Genomic DNA, 17,958 nt, shown 5'->3' with positions numbered 1-17,958 from the left:
GTGTTGACAATTCAGGGATGTTTTGTTTACTGTTGAGCTGGGCTTGCAAAGAGCAAAGGCCTTTTCTGCTTCTCACCTCATCCCACCAGTGAGGAGAAGGGGAGTGCACAGGAAATAGGGAAAAAACACAAAAAATTGACCCCAGCTGACCCAAAGGATACCCCAGAGTACATGGCATCATGCTCAGCATGTGAACCTGGGGAAAGGAGGAGGAAGAGGGGGATGTTTGGAGTGACAGCGTTTGCCTGCCCAAGTAGCAGTTTACGTGTGACAGAGCCCTGCTGTCCTGGGGATGGTTGAACACCTACCTGCCCATGGGAAGTGGGGAATGAGTTCTTTGATTTGCCTTCTTGTGTGTGTGGCTTTTGCTTTACCTTAAGCAATGAGTATTCTCACTTTTACTCTTCCAGTCCTCTACCTCATCCTACTGCAGTGGAGTGAGCTAGCAGCTGTGTGGGTCTTAGCTGCTGGCTGGGGTTAAACCATGATGATATTAAAAGTAAATACTGCAATAACAGTGTTTCATATCAATAATTCATATCCTATATCATCTACGTGGTGAACATTTAAATTGTATGATCAATATAGTATAAACCAAACACCTTCCCTAAGCAAGTGTCTATTGTCTCCATGGTCCAAAGGGTCATGCAGATAAATGGGCAGGCTGCCCAACCTTGTGAATCACAGTTCTGGGCACTTGGCCCTTTCACATGGTATTGCCTTTAAATAAATTCTTGTGCTCAGTGTTGCAAATCAAAGCCTGTAGTGATGATGTACAGGCAGGCTAACGTATAAAAACCGATTACCTTCTGTCTTCTTAAACCTGTGACAACTTTGATTGAAACTGAGCCCTAGGCTGAGGTTTACAGCATACAACATTGTATGCCGAGGTGCCTGCTGTTTCTGTTGGGAGTCTGCAACTACAGTTTATGTTATGCAAATTAGAGTCTTAAGGAAATGTGTTTGTTCTAGTTTGCAATTTCTTGCCCTGTACATGAGAGGCCTTCATCAAGACGGGAGAAAGAAGCCAAAACACACTTTCCAGGGGTTTTTGAGCCAGCCTCCCAACCCTCCAGTACCTTTGAATAACCAAAGGTTTTTCAAAGGCTGATTGGATGCAGATTGAAATTAAATGCTACTACTCTAGAAGGAAAAAAAAAAAGGAAATAAATTCAAGGAGCAGAGGTAGACTCCCTGCTATGTGTAAATCAAGAGCAAATGAGCACCTCAGGTCCATCAAATGGCATCTCTGGCATCTCTTGCATTACTCCTAGGCGAGTATCTCATGCTCTCTCATTTTGCTATTATTTTGCTTTTGTTTTCTCTGGGGAAAGAGATTGGTTCAGTGGTTGCAGAGCCCTTGTGGGAGATGGAGATGTCTGTTTTCAGCTCTCCTCAAATTGATCTATGACTTGGGCTGGAAGTTACAACTTGACCCTGGGAAATAGCATCTGTGAAAAGTTCAGTAAAAGCCAGCGTGTTTCTGCAAAAAGTCTTGGCTTCAGCAAGTCAGTATCTGCCTTCTCAGAATGAAGGCATCTGCATGAAAATTGAAGGAAGGAAGTTTCCTTGGATCCTCCCTTCTGCTTCTGCCCTACCAGTGCTGCAGCTTGGAGCCACACCATGGCTATCATGGGTTGGAGAAAACTGGCCATCAAAATAGATGAGGCACAGCAGAGGAAGCCTGGGGCAAGGCAGACATCTCTGATCTCCTTTGTAGTTTGGTGGGTTGCTGTAGGAACCATCAGAGGTGTTGAACCTGAAGTGTGTACTTCACATTTTGATTTTGAGAAGGTATTGAGGAAAATGATAATTTATTGCATTCAATTTACAGCCTAGCAGTTCATGCAGCCTGCCTCTGTGGATTCTTGGCATTGCTACACGCCAAAGGCACGTTGGGAGTTGATTGTGTTATTGCAATTGATCAGCAGGGCTCCTGCAATGTTTGACAACTAGAAAATGCTTCTATGATCTTAAAATAAAGATTGATTCTTCATTATGATCTTCATGCTTAAATAATAGAAGTGTGAGAAAATAAGCCTGACCCCAGATGTCACTGAAATAGATATGGCCATTACCTGAAGTGGTTTTCTGCAGGTGTCACAAGTTATAGGTCTTGGTCTTTTCATGGCATCTGATAAATGTGTCTCACTGAAAATTCAGCACTTAGTAAGCTACTTTTATTGTTAGGTTCACTGACCTTCAAGCACTTGATGACATTTTTGTGGGTTAGTTGTTCCATTCTGGCTTTGCAAAACATTGGAAATGATTATTCTGCTGAAGCACTCACCTTTTTTAACATTTTGAACTATGCTTCTAAGTCACGGTGTTCAGGAAGGTCTACTGGCTGTGTGGCATGATCTCCCTTCCCCAGACGTGGGCAGGTGTCCCCTCGAGTGCCATGGCCAGGGGAGCCCCGAGGCTGTGCCGTGTCTGCTCGCCATACCCCAGAGTGCAGATTTAGGGAGGTTTCAGTGAAAGCATAAAGAAGGGCACTACATCATCAACTGCTTGTGAAGAGAGAGAGACCATTAACCTTGTGGTCACAGTAGGACTATCTATTATTTATAAAATAAAACTAACTTTAGAAGTCTAAATGGATGCAGGTCTTCTCATTTTATTTGACTGGTTTTTTTAACACTCTCAAATTTAAGCTTACTGATTTCAATGAAAACCTTGGGAAGAGTGCAGTATCCTTGGTGAAGCAGGACATTTTCTACTGCAAAAGCTCACAGCTGTTTCCACAACCTGCTGATGATGGCAGTAAAACAAGTTTGACCTGGAAATAGTTTTATTACATTCAGGTAATGGAGTTTAAGCACTAGGAAAGTTTTGTTAGTGTCACAAAATCAAAGACATTGTCATAAAAGTACAATTTTAGCATAATACATCTGTGTTAAATGTTTAAATATGTCTTGGCTATATGAACAGGTATTGTTATTTGCTATGTCAAATAACAGAGTTGGTGATATGGAAAGCAGTCTAGTGTTGCAAAAAGACTTTATCAGAGTAATTTAAATTTGAGGGATATATTTTGTTTCTATTTCCTTAATCTAAAGCAAATTTAAGGCATCAGAATAATATTGACACCAGGGGGCACTAAAATAAGTACTCTCTGGAAGGAGATGATGATTGTCCCATGTTTTGATGTTGGGAGCATATTGTGCTTGCCAGAAAAAAGTCACAGCAGCCTTCCAGGAGCACTTTATGGGTGTAATGTGAGTTCTGCTCACGTTGTGTTAAATTTGGGTTTGTTTCCTTCCTTTTGACACCTCTATATACCTTTTAGTAATTTTTTTATTGTTACAACTTCTGGTGCTGTCAAAAGATCCTGTTTAACTTCTAGCACTCCTCTCGTTGTTTCGTAACCTTTTTTCAGCACAGGGAGTTTGTCTTGACTGAAACTACAGGTAGTTGTGAAAGGCTATTCTGGATGAAACAGAGAAGAAAGATGCTAAGTGTTTGGGGCTTTTTATTTTTTAATTACTCAAAAGAGATGGACAGTTTTCAGTTTTCTAGAGTTGCTGGTCACTCCAAGGTGTGCAAAGAACATTGTGAAAGGAAGTTGCTTGTTGCTGGAACTGGTCAGATTAAATTGTCTGTAGTCATGCAGGCTAAGCTTTCTGTTAGGTAAAACTAAAGAAGTTACTTTGCTAATTTTCTTTCTTTGATCTAAAAGCATAATATGTGGTCCTCTACAATCAAAATATTTGTCACTTTCTGTATAGGCTATGTGCATATATCTTTTATATGTACACACAATGTGCATATGTAGTGTGCAGATTGCATTGAAACTGTATCAGCATGTTTATCTTAGTATTATATAGTAGGTATAGTATTCTCTTTTTTGCAGGAATGAGTGTGTAGCTTATTTTATGAGTCCTGAGTGGTGATTATTTATTTCAGTAAAATATTGAGAAGACTTCCAATAAGTCAACTGAAAGACTTAGATGAACTTGAAAAAAGTATTCTACAAAAGATGATAGAACGTTGCTGTGACTCTTTTCCAGATTCTTTTTTGGGGGGAATTTACACTCTATTTCATCAAGTTTTGTAATACTAATGCCAACCTATAAACTAAAATTCATTTGTCCAGGTGAGGGCAATGTTGCATTAAAAAGCAGGAACTGGCCAATCTTTTTTGCATCAGTGAAGTCCTCATTTTACTACCCCAAGTACTTCATTGTCTGCTATTAAAATCATTTATCCTACGGAACAAAATATTGTATTTATTACTTCTTGAAAGTACTGCTTGAAGATCCCAGGATATTAAAGTGTCAGATGTAAATACTCAATTATTTTATGTGGGTGAGACTAGTATTTTCATTTGACTTCATGCATTTTTTATGTATTTTGAAGTTGTGTGCTGTAATAATATGCAAAAATTATGGTTAGCTTTAACCTTTCAGTCTGCAGTTTTGAAACAACTTGTTGTTAGTTATGGTTTTGTTTCTAATAATAATACAAAGTACATTACTACTACTTACTGGTTGATTGCAAAATCACCTGGCTATCCATTTCTGAAATAATTCTTTTGGCTTGATTCCTCTGGTTTGATTAATATTTACTGTTTTCATCAAGTGTAGGTATTTTTCCTTTTGTTGCACCTATAGACTATATTAATTTTATGCTAATCTGTAAAAATTGAATTTGATTAAAAATAGAAAAATATATTTGCTAGAATTAACAATAATATTGCTCTAATTGAATGTGTTCTGTTAGTACTGGTTAATTCAAGCTACAAGGTTACCTACTGTCTGAGATGTATCAGCCTTTTAAACAAAGCAGAGGTTGCTTTAGCTTTCCTTTAAATGCTGTGTTATGGTCTGCCTCTTAATTTTATGCTCCCTATGGTGTATGTGAAATCTCTTCTAAATTGTCTCTGCTTTATTTGCCATAGTGTTAGCCTAGCATTTCTATTGTAGTCTGAAAAAACTTAGAGCATGAAGTTGCTTTGAGTGCTGTTGGACTGATTTGGCAGGGGTATTCATCTCTTTAAAGAAATAAGCAGGGGAAAACCTAGTATTTCTTTAGTAGCTGTTGATTTAATATAATGCACTTGTTACAGTGGTCTTTGTTAGTACAGATACACATTAAGTATGATTGAAGGACTCTTGATGGATGTTGCTTATCTTGAATGGATTTCAGTGGCAAAATGTTTCTCCTTGCTCTTTGTGTGGGGAATACAATTTTAGAGGGAATCTGCCTGGCTTTTAAATCACTGTGTGTCTCAGAGGGAAGGTGCAGTTCGTCTCCAACAGACCCTTTGTGTTTCCCCCCAGACTATTTGTAATTCCCAGTCCCTATGTTCCAGATAGTGTTAGTTCTTGTCTTGGATCTGTTCAGAGAGCCACTGTTACCCCACAGTGGAGACACAGCCTTACAGAGCTGGGGCCTTGGGAGGGGACCTTCTAGTGTAATACTGTTCCATGTCCATGCTGAGCCAATTTATCTCTGTAAGCTAAGAGTATTTCTGATTTCAGTTGTACATTGCAGTACTATAGTTTGATGTGAGGTGCTGCCATGGAGAGTGGGTATTTCTTCCAAATAGGAAAAAATGTTCTCACTGGCAAAACAGCATGTTTGGCTAGGGAATGGACAGCCTCTGTTTCTGAAATACTGCTTCCTGCCTTCATTGCTGTGTGCTTGGCTTGAACATTTGGACCTGCCCATGGAAAGGCTAGAAGCTGGTTTGGGGGTTTTTTGCCTATTTTTTTTCATTCAGTTGTCGCCTTCGGTGGAGTACTCTGAAACTCCTGCCTGATGGATTCCATTGGAGAATTGATAGTTTGGAGGTTGCTTGAACAACCCCAAGAACAGCTATAGATTGTCTAAAAAACTAAACAAACTAGTAATGTTGGATATTGGCCCAATTTTCATCATGGAGGAAAACTGTGTTAGTCTTTTACTTACATGGGCACATATCATAGGTGTGTATGTGAGTGTACACACGTGAGGAAACTTGACAGTATTTACAGTAAAAATCAGTAGGTAAGGTCTGACACTTCACCTACTCTTGGAATTTCCAGTCATTATTTATTCAGTCTGGGAAACACAAGCTAGAGTATCCAAAAACAACTGCTGAAAGCTAAGATTCTTCAGCCCAAATGTTTAAGAATGGTGGCCCACATTAGAAGTACCGATCTTGTACAGTCCACTTTTGGTAGGTACCTTCCACCTAGTAGGCATCTAGAGATGGACTAGCTTAGTGAAATGCAAAATTTTAGTCACTTGAAAATGTAGCTATATTGTTACTCTGTGCTGATATCTCACTTTCTGGTGAGAAGCTAATGAGGTTTTCCCTCCTCAGTTCAATTGGGAAGCACTCAACTGCCAATACAGGTTTCTCCTTGCAACTCCATTCTCTTCCCTGCAGGTCCGACGTTCTTGCTCCTTGTTTGAGCAAGTCAGCTGGAGCCGTGAATGGCCCAGATGCTGCCTTTCCAATGGAGAGGCTCCTAACGGATGGAAACTGGCCAAAACTTGGAGTTTGCTGCCATCTCTGTTAGATTTTCTTCTCAGCAAAGAATTGTCTCAGCTAAAGAGAGTCTTGTTGCTTATTAAATATGCCAATTAAAAATGGATAATAATTTAGATAATAAAGCCAGGGGGGAAAAAAATCACCCGTTCAGCAAAAAGGCAAGTCAAACAGGTAACCTTCTGTCAGAACTTCAGCTAAGACTTTTCCTGATCTCTGGCACGTTGCCTGTGTAGGACTAGCAGAGGTGTCAAGTAGACAGTACTGATACTTTACCTTCTGCATCTTGTGAAGCTGCATTGTTGCCACCTCCTCCGACCCAGCAATTCTAGCTTGGTGTTCCCAATTCTTTATTTATATGCAGCACTTCTGTATTAGAGATTGTCGTCTGCAGAGCACAAACACTGGGAGGTGGCATTCGGGAAATTTAGCTGGGAACAAGCCAGTAAAAAGTTTTTTGGCTCCTTGCTCTGGCAAACCTAACATTTTCAATAAAGCATTACTGTGAACTGTATGGGAGTGGAAGAGGGGTTATACTTGATCATGGAAATTAGTTTATTTAGTGCAGAAGCTTAAGGCTGTTGTCTTAGATTTCTTTAAGAGGTAAATACTGTAAGTAAAGGACTCTTTATCCTGTGCATGAAAATAGCACATAAAGTGTTACTAGAATACGTGGGTGTTTACTGAACCAACTGTAACATCAGATCATTTGATGAATTCAGTGAGACTGAGATTTCACACCTTGTGAGATAAATGAATCTGAAGTTCTACTTGGCTCAAATCATTGTGGGAGAGGACACTCCCACACACTGTTGGCTGAGGAACTGTTTTCTGGGCGATGGAGAAGCAGAGCAGAGACACACCTTCCCTGTGCCGCTGGGGCAATGCAGGTCACAAACACCTGGAGAAGGGTTTTTTATTACTATTGAATTACTCTTCTTATTTATTTATTTATTTTAAAGTCCAGTCAGCTCAAACTTTTGTATATTCTTGCTACAGCCACTGAAGTTTGCATTGTAGAGGTAGAAGGATGCACTCCTTTTTCAAAATTCAGTGTAGACAGATTTATTTTTCCACCCTCTTCCTTCCTGAGCAAAGATTAGTGGCATATCTTGTCATCTTCTGTGAGAGAAGGTTGAGACAAGCCTCCCATTATCTATAATAGTCTGGGAAAGCCTTAAGTGAGAGAGTGCCACAAGAGGAGCAAAGATGAGAAACTCATGGAGGAGGTAGACAAGATGAAAAGACATGGTTGAGGACAAACACAAAAAACATGGAGCCACATGGCTATGCAGATCACAGCTAGATGAAGAGTAGTCGTGTAGCCCTTTTGTATCTCTGCAGTTGCATTAGCTGTGTGGTCTACAGAATCTTCTTTTGAACAGGAAGCTTAAAGAAAAACTTGATGTTTTCTTATGAATACCCAGAGCCTCATTTCCTACACAAAATATATTCTCTAGCATTTTTCTTAGGTTACTCTTGACTCCAGGGGTGCTGACAACAAACAGCTGGCCTCAAATCAGCAAGCCAAGCCTGGCTTCAAGACAGAGTGAGTACAAGCTCTCTCTCTACCATGTCAGATGGAACCTTGCCACAGCAAGGCACCTCTTAAAAAAAAACAAACCCAAACTAAATCTTTCTGAGCATGGTAAGACTTTACACTATGCTGTTCCAGTTCTCTGTTGGGATTTGTGATGTTATCTTGCTCAGTGTTGCTTTTTTTAATTGATAACTCTTGGCTAGTCAGGATGCAAGTGGATGAAAAAGTGTGTGTCACTTAACTCTCCATTTTCTTAGTTGTGTTATCATTTACTATAATTCATTCTTGTGGTCTGCTATTAAACCACCCTATTTCCAAATCACTTGGCATGTTTCCAGAGATGCATCTCATAGAAATGCTGATACCTAGTTCCCTTAAGCTTGAAATTGCCTTAGAAGTGTTTAACCAAACAAATGGTTGGATTTTGTTAGTGCATGAATACTTACAGATTTAATTGCTGCATGAAGTATAAAGCACAGAGCTCTCTCTCTGAGTTTGGGGCAGGGTACGGTGAGATCACACAGAATAAAATCTCCAGCTAGGGATGCCTAGCTTTTATTGTAATAAGAGGAGGAAAAAGTTGCATGTAACTTTATTCCTGCAGTGCTAGGACTGGGCTGGCACTAATCCATCTATGTGGCTGCTCATAGGTATGTTTGTTAATAGTGGCTGAAAACCCTAAAAGCTCAGTAAACGTCACTGAGTAAAGTGCATCAGTATTCATACATGTTTACCTTTAACCTGAGGTTCGAGGAGAGCATGGTAAGATACAGAGATAGCAGTTTTTTAATTGCTGGTCTTGCAAACCCACTGAGAGGAAGGGGAGGTTTTGTCCCGAGAACAGGAGCTAGGGCGAACATGGGTTGCAGGTGGGTGACACTCAGTACAGCCATGTGCCAGAGTGCATTGCACCAGGAGGAAATACACGTGGGATTTCACCGCAGCCATCCCTCTGTGGTGTTAACAGCTGCAGAGAATGATTTGTTTTTATAACTATCGTGAAGAGGTTCAGTTCTGAGTGTACAGACCAAGCAGATATGTAGGGCAGGAAGGTGACAGCTTTACATGTGGGAGTAGCTATAGGCTTCACTAGGAATGCCTGCAAGAGCTTGTCTTTGGGTTGGGTTGGTGGTTGGATCATAAAGATTCATACACATGGCTCCGATATCCCAAGTATTGCTTCCCGTTGGGATATTGGCCATAATTTGCCTCATTGCCTGGCAGTTTCGAGTTATTTGATAATAAAAGTGTCAGCAAGCCTGTAAAAGCAAAACACATGCTTAGAGGAAGATGATGCTTGACTTTTAAAAATATGATACATAGTGACTTTATGAAGAAAGGAACCATGGCTGTCTATAGTCCAGGTTTCACATCTGAAGTATTACACACAGTGTTTTGTGACGTTTCATAGTCAGAGTTTAAGAAGGCTAAAATTCATATCAAAATGTGCATTATTTTTCTGGACTTGACTATAAATTTGCATTTTGTGGTGGCAATATTCTGTGGAAGTAACATGGCCATGTCTTATCCATATTGTTTCAGAGGGACAGGAAGGAAAGCAGCTTTTGCATGTCATTTTGTGTAGGGTTTCAGTTACAGTACTGACTTACAAGCCTTTATTCACTTCTAAATCAACAAGACTTGCAATATTTTCTCCAAACTCCCATCCTGGATTCGTGCATGGGGAGCAGAATCCCAATTTGGTCAGATTCAGCATGGCCACTGCCAGTGGCACTGGGGACCTGCTGGGGAAGGGCTGAGAAGCTCCTGTAAGGAGGGACATGTCCAGCCTATTCTTGCTGCAAGGCTGTGGCATGTAACACGTGTTTCTCCTGCTTTTGTACTTGATGTTGTTTTCTGTATGATTTATTTTAAGTTGTGATTTAAGAGCTTTTCCCTGTGAAAAGAGTTAAATGCTCTTAGTGATTTTTGAAGGTGACTTTGAAAATAAATGCAGAAGACACCTTTTTTTTGATACTGTTGGCTAATGTATTAATGATACATAAGCAAGTCATTCTGTCAGTAGAGCAACTGACAGGTTATCTGATTTTTCTCATACTTTGCATTGTTCAGTTTTAGTTAATGATGTTTACAATGTTTTGCAATATGTTTGGAAGGAAAGATTATATGTATACACACAGACACAGAACTGATGCCTGTCTTAGGGGAGCTATGCCCATGCTTCCAAGGAGTTTGGAATGTTTTTGTTATGCATCTTTTACTTGTGGTATAGCTTCTCATTAATTCTAGGAAACAAACGGTAGCATGGAATTTTTAGAGTGTACTCAGGTCTTCTGACTGTTAAATCTGCTTTATACATCATGCACTTTTCACCCTGAAATGAAGCCAGGTATGCTTTTGTTATTTTTGTTCCTAACAAAGTGATGCAAAGCAAGATTAGCTTCTCTCTGCGAAGGCTTTGAGAGAGATTGAACTGTGCAATAAAAGACTTCATCAGCTTCAAGCCAAATCAATGAGAACTTTGACATACAACCACACGCCTCTCCGATCATTGACACTCCTTCTCTGGCCACCTTTCCAGTCAAGATGTCTCAGAAACTTGACAGTGTCAGACACATATCTGCATTTATTGAAATCAGCAGTTAACAGTTGCATTCCTGCTGAAAAAGGAGTGGGGAAAGGGTTGTTCTGGAATAAAATTTTTCTTCATTCAACAGAACACTTAATTCACAAATTAGTCTTGTGATAGACAACATATACAGTTTGCTAGATGTGTGGCACTCAATTTGTCTGAATGGAGTTTGGAGGTACTTTGTTACATTGTTGCATGTGTTAAACAGTTCTTAAAAGACAGATCAAAAGATAGATCTTAAAAGATAGATCTATCACCTCAAAAGATAGATCAAGATGACTATTTTCATTTGTGCATTTAATTTGTTTAGATTGCTGCTACATTTGCTAACAGTCTGAATAACATGAAGTGCATGTTTCTGCGTGTGACACTTGTAAGATGGCATTATCAGGCAGGTAGTTTTGTACATACAGTTCAGAATATATTAAAATACATTAATAATATCTCATTTACTAGAAGTTACCATCTAATTTCAGGGTTAAAAAAAAAGGTATTTTTTCTAAGGAACCTGCTTGTAGGAACTTTTTCCATTTAGTCAACAGAAGAAGATAGTAGCTCACATGCATTTTATTTGACTTAAATGTGCCTCACCACTTATTTTGCCTGGCAAGCAAAGATATAAAACTGGGATCTTCTCTGGCTCCCATTATTTCCTCAGGATAACTACAATATTTGGGCTATTTCCATGTCTTGGGCAACATTTTCACTAATGGACATGTTCCCAGCTGAAGTTAAATGGAAGAGAATTCCCAGTAAGAGCCAAAATATCTCCCAAACGTGCAGTTTGATTTGGATGCTTTTTCACTGAAGCATACAGGCTGGATGGTGTGTTGTGCTCTGAGGTGGAATTTGAATTATCATCTTCCCTCATGTCTCTTCTTGTCTGGAAGCCAAGAAACCTGAACAAATGGTGCTTCCCAGCTTGTGAGCCTTGTTTTAGTGCCATCAGCTTTGTGCTCCAGTAACTTGAAAAACTGTTTAACCACTGAATGATGAATAGCTTGGAGAAAAGACTGATAACTGTAAGGTTAAAGACATAGCTGAAATTTTGCCTGTGGTAAGTTAACAATAACTACTCTCCAGGTAATACACAGAAAGCACAGTGACTTCCAGTAGCATGGGCAGAGAGTTTGGAAGTTGTTGGTCACAGCTTTACTGTCACCATGCTGAATGGGGACACTTAGGCTTGTAAATGCAACAGGGTTAGGCCACAAAACTGCTGCAAATCCCACAAAGCACCATGAAACTTGATTTGTGACTTTTGTTCAGTCTGGGATAGGTTGACAGATTTATAACTAATCTGAAATCTATCTTGGCATGTTAGGGAATGTAGCAGTTTCTTACATGATTCTTAGTTGCTGCAACTAATTTTCTGTATCCTTAGATTTTCTGTGTGTATCATTAGTTATTTTTAGAAGCAAGTCTAACCATAAAATCAAAACTTAGTGCTGATGGGGTTTCTGATTTTGAGGTTTGGCTAGGCTGCTTTACAGTCGCTATGTTAGTGTCAAATTGTGGGGTTTTTTTACCCTGTGGGTCTCTATTGTGTATCTTTTTTTCAGTTAGCAACTTTCTGTGTTATCAACTGTATTTCATATTTAAGTGAATGTATATAATGTTAGTATTAGCTCTGCGTGTAGATACATAACTTCTCTCTGTAGCATTCTCCTAAGAAGTTTGCTTCTGTACCTTTAAGCCTTGTGCAGTTCTGCATTGTAAACCATCGAGTATGTTCCTGCAGTTCCAGTCTTGCAAGTCTCTCTGCAGGTGAACCTTGCCCAGTTTGGGGCGGCTGGCGATGACTTCAGCAGGGCTTGCAGTCAGGGTGGATTTTAAAATTTCTTGGAGTAAATCTTCATGAGTATATATTTGTGTATGCAATGCAGTAAGAAGAATCCCAACCCTGCTGAAATATTATTTAACTTTATTATGATTGCCCTTGTTTACTAATTTGCCATTACATTCAGGGACATTTATGTTAGAAATGGTGAACGTTTACAGCTGAGTGCTGTAGTGCTTTTTCTGGTAGCTTATGACCTATCTAGTGGTGTATGCTGGTTGGAGATAGAGCTACACTGCACAGTTTTCCTAATTACTGCTGTAATTACCACTCGATGGCAAAGGATGCCCCCGTGGAGTGTCTTTCCTTCTGCGTTAGTTTTATGACTAACCCTGCTGTAAAGCAGAAGCAAGAGGTAGAAAACTGCAAGGTTTACAGACACAGTGAAGGAAAAATTTCTTATGACAATAAGACTCTCATACAGTCGGTTGAGGTAGTTGGCAAAAGATTTGGCAGATTTCAACTCTTGATTGATTACCTCAGGAATCGTGAGGCCATATGAATACTGTGTGTAAAGACCAAAGTCTTAGATGTAAAACGTGCCATCTTGTAATCAATATATGATGAAGTAAGGGGGTTATCTGCTCAATTATTGTTTGATCCAAATGGTTATGTGGTTATTTGCTAATTTTTGAGCCTGCTGAAACCAGTGCAGTGCCTTATCAGGCAGCCTCAAGAAGCATAGTATTGCAAATGTCTAACCTGGGTCTGTCCAGGTTGTAGAGACACGCTTGCTATTCATGTAGATTGGCTTGGAGGTTTTTTTAGCAGTGGAGTAATCAGTGGCAAATCATTGGTTCATTTATAGAATGAATATTCTTCTCAAAGGGTAAACCTGGTTCTTTGTCCCCATAAAAGAAAACAATTTTTTTATCCTTCTACCTCTGATGCAGAAAACTGTACAAAATGTTCTTTTTGGGTTGGATCTTCCCATCATCCTTGTTTCTTTAATCGCTGCTAAGCAAATTTGTTTTAAAGGAAAATTTGTATTGTGAGCAGTGGCAGTCAACCTTTATTGGGGACATTTTATTTAAACTATCAGATGCATTTTGACACTTAGATACAAAAGGCCATAATTGAATTAACAGTTCTCTGTTAAGTTTTGAGGTTGGACCTTTTCTGAGGTGCTGGCATTTCTCAGGAAAGAAAAAAGGCATTTTTGCTTCTGAGAAAAAGTCCTGGTAACAGGAACAAAAGAGCTTGAAGTGGATTCCACAAGTACTTTTTATCTTCCTTTATGTGTTCTCTCAGTGTTCCCATCCAGGACTAGCACAGCCTGCAAGGCTATCCATGTAAGCTGTAAGTAATACAGATACCCTTCTGCTAGGAGATGTCAGTGGATTGTCACCTCATTTTATTTAGGAACAGCATTCAAGTGGTGATTATATGGCCAACTACCAAAATGCAGATGACTTTTAAGTGCAGAGCAAGAGAAATGTCTTCTACTATTTCTCTGGAAATAAATTTTCATTTCTTCTCCATTTCCTTTTCAGTCTGTTCGATATGGGAGGAGAGTATTACTGCTATGGCTCTGACATCACCTGCACCTTCCCTGCAAATGGAAAGTTCACTCCAGACCAGAGGGCGATCTATGAAGCAGTGCTGAAGGCATCACGGGCTGTGATGAAAGCAGTCAAACCAGGTAAAAGATTGGTACATGTCAGGAGGAATTGTAGAGCTTGATGGCAGCTTTCAGGCTGTCAAGACAATTATGTTTGGATTTTATAAAGTGTTCAGAAAAGAACAAGATGGGTGCTAATTTTGTCACGTTTGAAAAGGTCTTAATGGAGGATAGAAGTAGGAAACACATTTTCCTTACAACACTTGTAAAGAAATAACACATAAACAATTATTAGTAAGATTTAAAAGGTATTTTAATCTTCCACATACTTCTTTTGTTTGTTTTTTTTAGTTCCTTTAATCTAGTGGTGACTGTAGTTACTCTAGTATATGTTTGTAGTAGTGGCCATCTGTTCAGGAAGCTTATGCCAAAGGCTGAAATCAGAGCTTCAGTGGAACGTGTGTGTTGGACTTTGGTTTGTTTCAAGCATTTTCTGTATTTTATGTGTAAGCTCAATAGAAATCTTCTACTGAAAAAGATGATGGAGTGTGTATCTTTGGGAAGGATACTCAATTAGCCTTAAAAGCTTTAGAAAGCACTGGCTATTGGGCACTTCACTGTATGTCTTTAACTTACAGGCAAGCTAATTCATCAAGTGTACATTTTCATAGTTGAAACAACTGTCTGGCTTGATGAAAATCTTATTTTTATTCCTGATGTTTTTTCAGGGCAGTAAATAAATGCTTTTAGAGCTCACTACAGCTGTGATTTTGAGTGTTTTGCTGGTGAGGGTCCTTGAGCCTTTCTCAGTGTTACTAATAGAACAGCTTTGAGAAAAATGTGCTTAATGCACAAAGCACACTTATCCTTTAAATTTACTGTATTAGGTTTCAGTCATCAGGCCTGGAGTGTGTGGGCTTTCTGCATTGCCGGTCAGAACATACTTACTTTTCTTGCTTTAAAAGCTGTTAGCAGCACTGTTCATTTGAGCAGCTTGGAAGGAAGCAATAACACTTGAAGCTTATCTGCAAAATAAGATGAGATGTTTTGCCATATTAATAACAATGTGCTTTCTCCATCATCTGCTGTTCCTCCACTGAAGAACCTTGTTCCTATCATAGTTTGCTTTGCGTTTCAGTGGTACCTTTAATTTCATGTAACATTTTGGGCAATATTTCATGCTAATAAGCTGTAGACTATCTTCAGAGCTTAAGAGCTAATATAGTGTTCTACTCAGGATGATGTAGAGAATTCCTCACTTAACACTTCATTTACAGTGTCAGAAAATAGGGGCATACTAAATTAAGTATTTTTGAAGAGTAGTTGCAAGGTTCCTTCACTAGCCTTGGGAGATTGTGATTCATAGAGAAATCGTTCCTCACATCTGGCAGAAGATGGGACTGAACTTTCTGTCTCTCTCTGCTTTAGTTGTCTTGCCTGTTTAGAAGAATCTTGCAATTGCATTTATGCTGGTTTTGAGACTAGTAATCATGAATTTTCTGGCCATAGAAAAGAGATGAAACACATTCTGTGGACTGGTTCATTGGTTTAGTTCATTGGTACCTCTGTGTAGTGAAATGCAACCTGGACCTTTTGCATTCTGAGTTACAGGTCTGGATAGAGTCCTGTATGATGTAAAAGTTTTCACTGTCTGAACAACTCTGCTTTTTAGATCCATATGGCTTGTACCCTAGTTGTTTTGCAGCTTTTAACCCGTTTGTCCACTCATGCAAAATTCTGACAATATTACTATATTTTCCTCTGATGAGCTTTCAAAAACACGTCAAAGGCCAAAGACTTTACTACTGAAATTGGCATGAAACACTTAAAATAGTTAGCAGAAAGGTATTTACAATGTCTGAAAAGAATTTATAGTGTTCTAAAAACAGTTTGAACTAAATTGATGAGTTGGATCCTCTCTTCTATACAACTTCAAAAAAATTTCAGATCAGGTACTATTCTAGTAGTTATTTGGTTATTTTGTTTTAAATCACACACAGAAGAGAAGACATTTCTGTAAAAGACTTTCATAAGTCTTTTTAAAGAAATATATCTTCTATATATCTTCCACTAAATTCCTTTAAAATGTTTTGGCTAGCTGTTTGAATTGAACACTGAGATGGACAGAAAAACTGCCATGTCATATGCTGTCGGACTGCTAGTTTAAAGTGGTGTTTGATCTCCTGGAAGGCTAATATTCCACTGTAGAAAAAGGAGTAGAAGCACTGACCTTCATGGAATGGTTACTGTCACATACTTCTCAGGCTGCTGAGAAACCCCAGAGCCTCTGGAAGGGGTGGATGCAAACGGAATGTATTGTTACCGCTGCCCAGAGAAAGCCGTTTCTGTGGGAGAGGCTGCAGCCTCCTTTGTCTCGCCTGACAAACCTAATTTGTTAGCTCATCGACTACAGCACCAGGATGTGTTCCTGAGGGAGCCTGGTACTGTCACAAAGGGGAGCAGGAAGGGATGATGTGAATTCAGGTCTCAAGTGTCTCTTCTCCCTGTCTGACAGAAAGTTAATATTTTAGGTCTCTGAAAAAGGAGGCAGAAAAGCTTGAAGCACTAAATGTACAACCCAGCCCCATCGTGTTTTAGTCGGATTTTCGGAATTATGGAGCTCTTGTTCATTTTGCTATTATTTGTGTTTGTCTTCATTTCCCAGGGATTCTAAGATCAAAGATAGAAAGTGACTTGGCTGACATGGCAGTAACCATTCGTGGGGCATAGGGAGTGTACACAGCAGAGTCAGCAACTGTTGGACATGGCATTTCTTGCCAACTGCAGAATCAGGGCCTTAATTATGCTTTGTGGCAAAGGGTCACAGGGGACATCGAGTTGTTGTCTTCAGAAGGTTAATGATTCCCTGAATCTTTCTCATTGCAAGATAGGGAGTGAGTACTTTAAGGAGAGTCCCTAACCAAATACTGGGTTACATAACTGTGTTTATGGTAGGACACACGTTTGCTAGCAACCTTAAACATTTTATATAGATATGCTTAGTTCAGAGATTTGTATTTCTTTTTTCAATTTGACTTTTATATGAACCTAATTGACTCTTGAATGAAGTTACTTTCTGAGAGATAATAAACCTCCTGATACACTGTGTAGATATTTCTATGTATAAACATTTGTCATAACTTTAAAAATACTACAAAACATTGTATTTAGTTGTAGAAAAGCAGTCATCTGACTACATCCTGTGCATGGTCCAAACATGCAAACAGCTCAGATCACATATATGGCCCTTCCTGCCTTCCAACTGAAGGAACAGAATTCCTTCTCCAAGCCAAATACTATATTCTGACAGTTAAGAAACAGTCTCTATGGGATTATGGCCCAATTTCAATGCAGTCATCACAACTTCTGATACAAACCAAATCTGTTTAAAATAAAATGGGGGGAAGACATATTCAGTCTTGCATAAGCAGCAATTTTGAAACTATTGAGCATGGCTCTTGTATGAAGACAGCAATGGTTGTCTCTGAAGCAAGAGTCAAAAAAGCGTTCTTGTGTGGCACTGGGGTAATTGTCTCTTTCCTACAAAGTCAGGCTCATGATCCAAAATGTCAGAGAGGAATGTTGCATTTCTACTTGGGATATTCTCAATGCATCATGTTCATCTGGGTTAAATTTACTCTTCTGAAAATTAATATACAGGGGTGGATATGCAGAATATTGACACAGCCATTTGGTTTCTGAAGCATCATCTGCTTCCTACTCAGAACAGTGATTTGAGAAACAATTTATCTTTACATAGATATTCCATGTTAAAAGGATTGTCAAAGAGTGACATTATAAAGCCCAAAATCCCAGACTTAAGAGTATTCCAGAAGTTAGTGTCCTAATTTTTCTGACTTCTGCATTGTTTTTTTAATCTCATTAGATTAGTTGCACTCCTGGAGCACATAGTCCCAATGTACTCTCATCTGAAATGAATTCAGTT

The 17,958-nt window shown here is 39.2% G+C and overlaps 1 protein-coding gene across 1 annotated transcript in view; it reads left to right on the top strand.

Annotated features, from left to right (window-relative positions):
- PEPD (peptidase D) overlaps window positions 1-17,958 on the top strand; it is a 134,663-nt gene that overhangs the window by 84,590 nt on the left and 32,115 nt on the right. Inside the window, exon 12 of the mRNA XM_062007912.1 lies at window positions 13,945-14,093. Coding sequence (XP_061863896.1) covers window positions 13,945-14,093 — 149 coding nt within the window. The remainder of the gene's footprint in view (window positions 1-13,944; window positions 14,094-17,958) is intronic.

The sequence above is a fragment of the Colius striatus genome, chromosome 14 (assembly GCF_028858725.1).
Source record: "Colius striatus isolate bColStr4 chromosome 14, bColStr4.1.hap1, whole genome shotgun sequence".
Lineage (NCBI taxonomy): Eukaryota > Metazoa > Chordata > Aves > Coliiformes > Coliidae > Colius > Colius striatus.
Note: the sequence above shows the minus strand (reverse complement) of the source record. Positions and strands in the feature narration are given on the sequence as shown.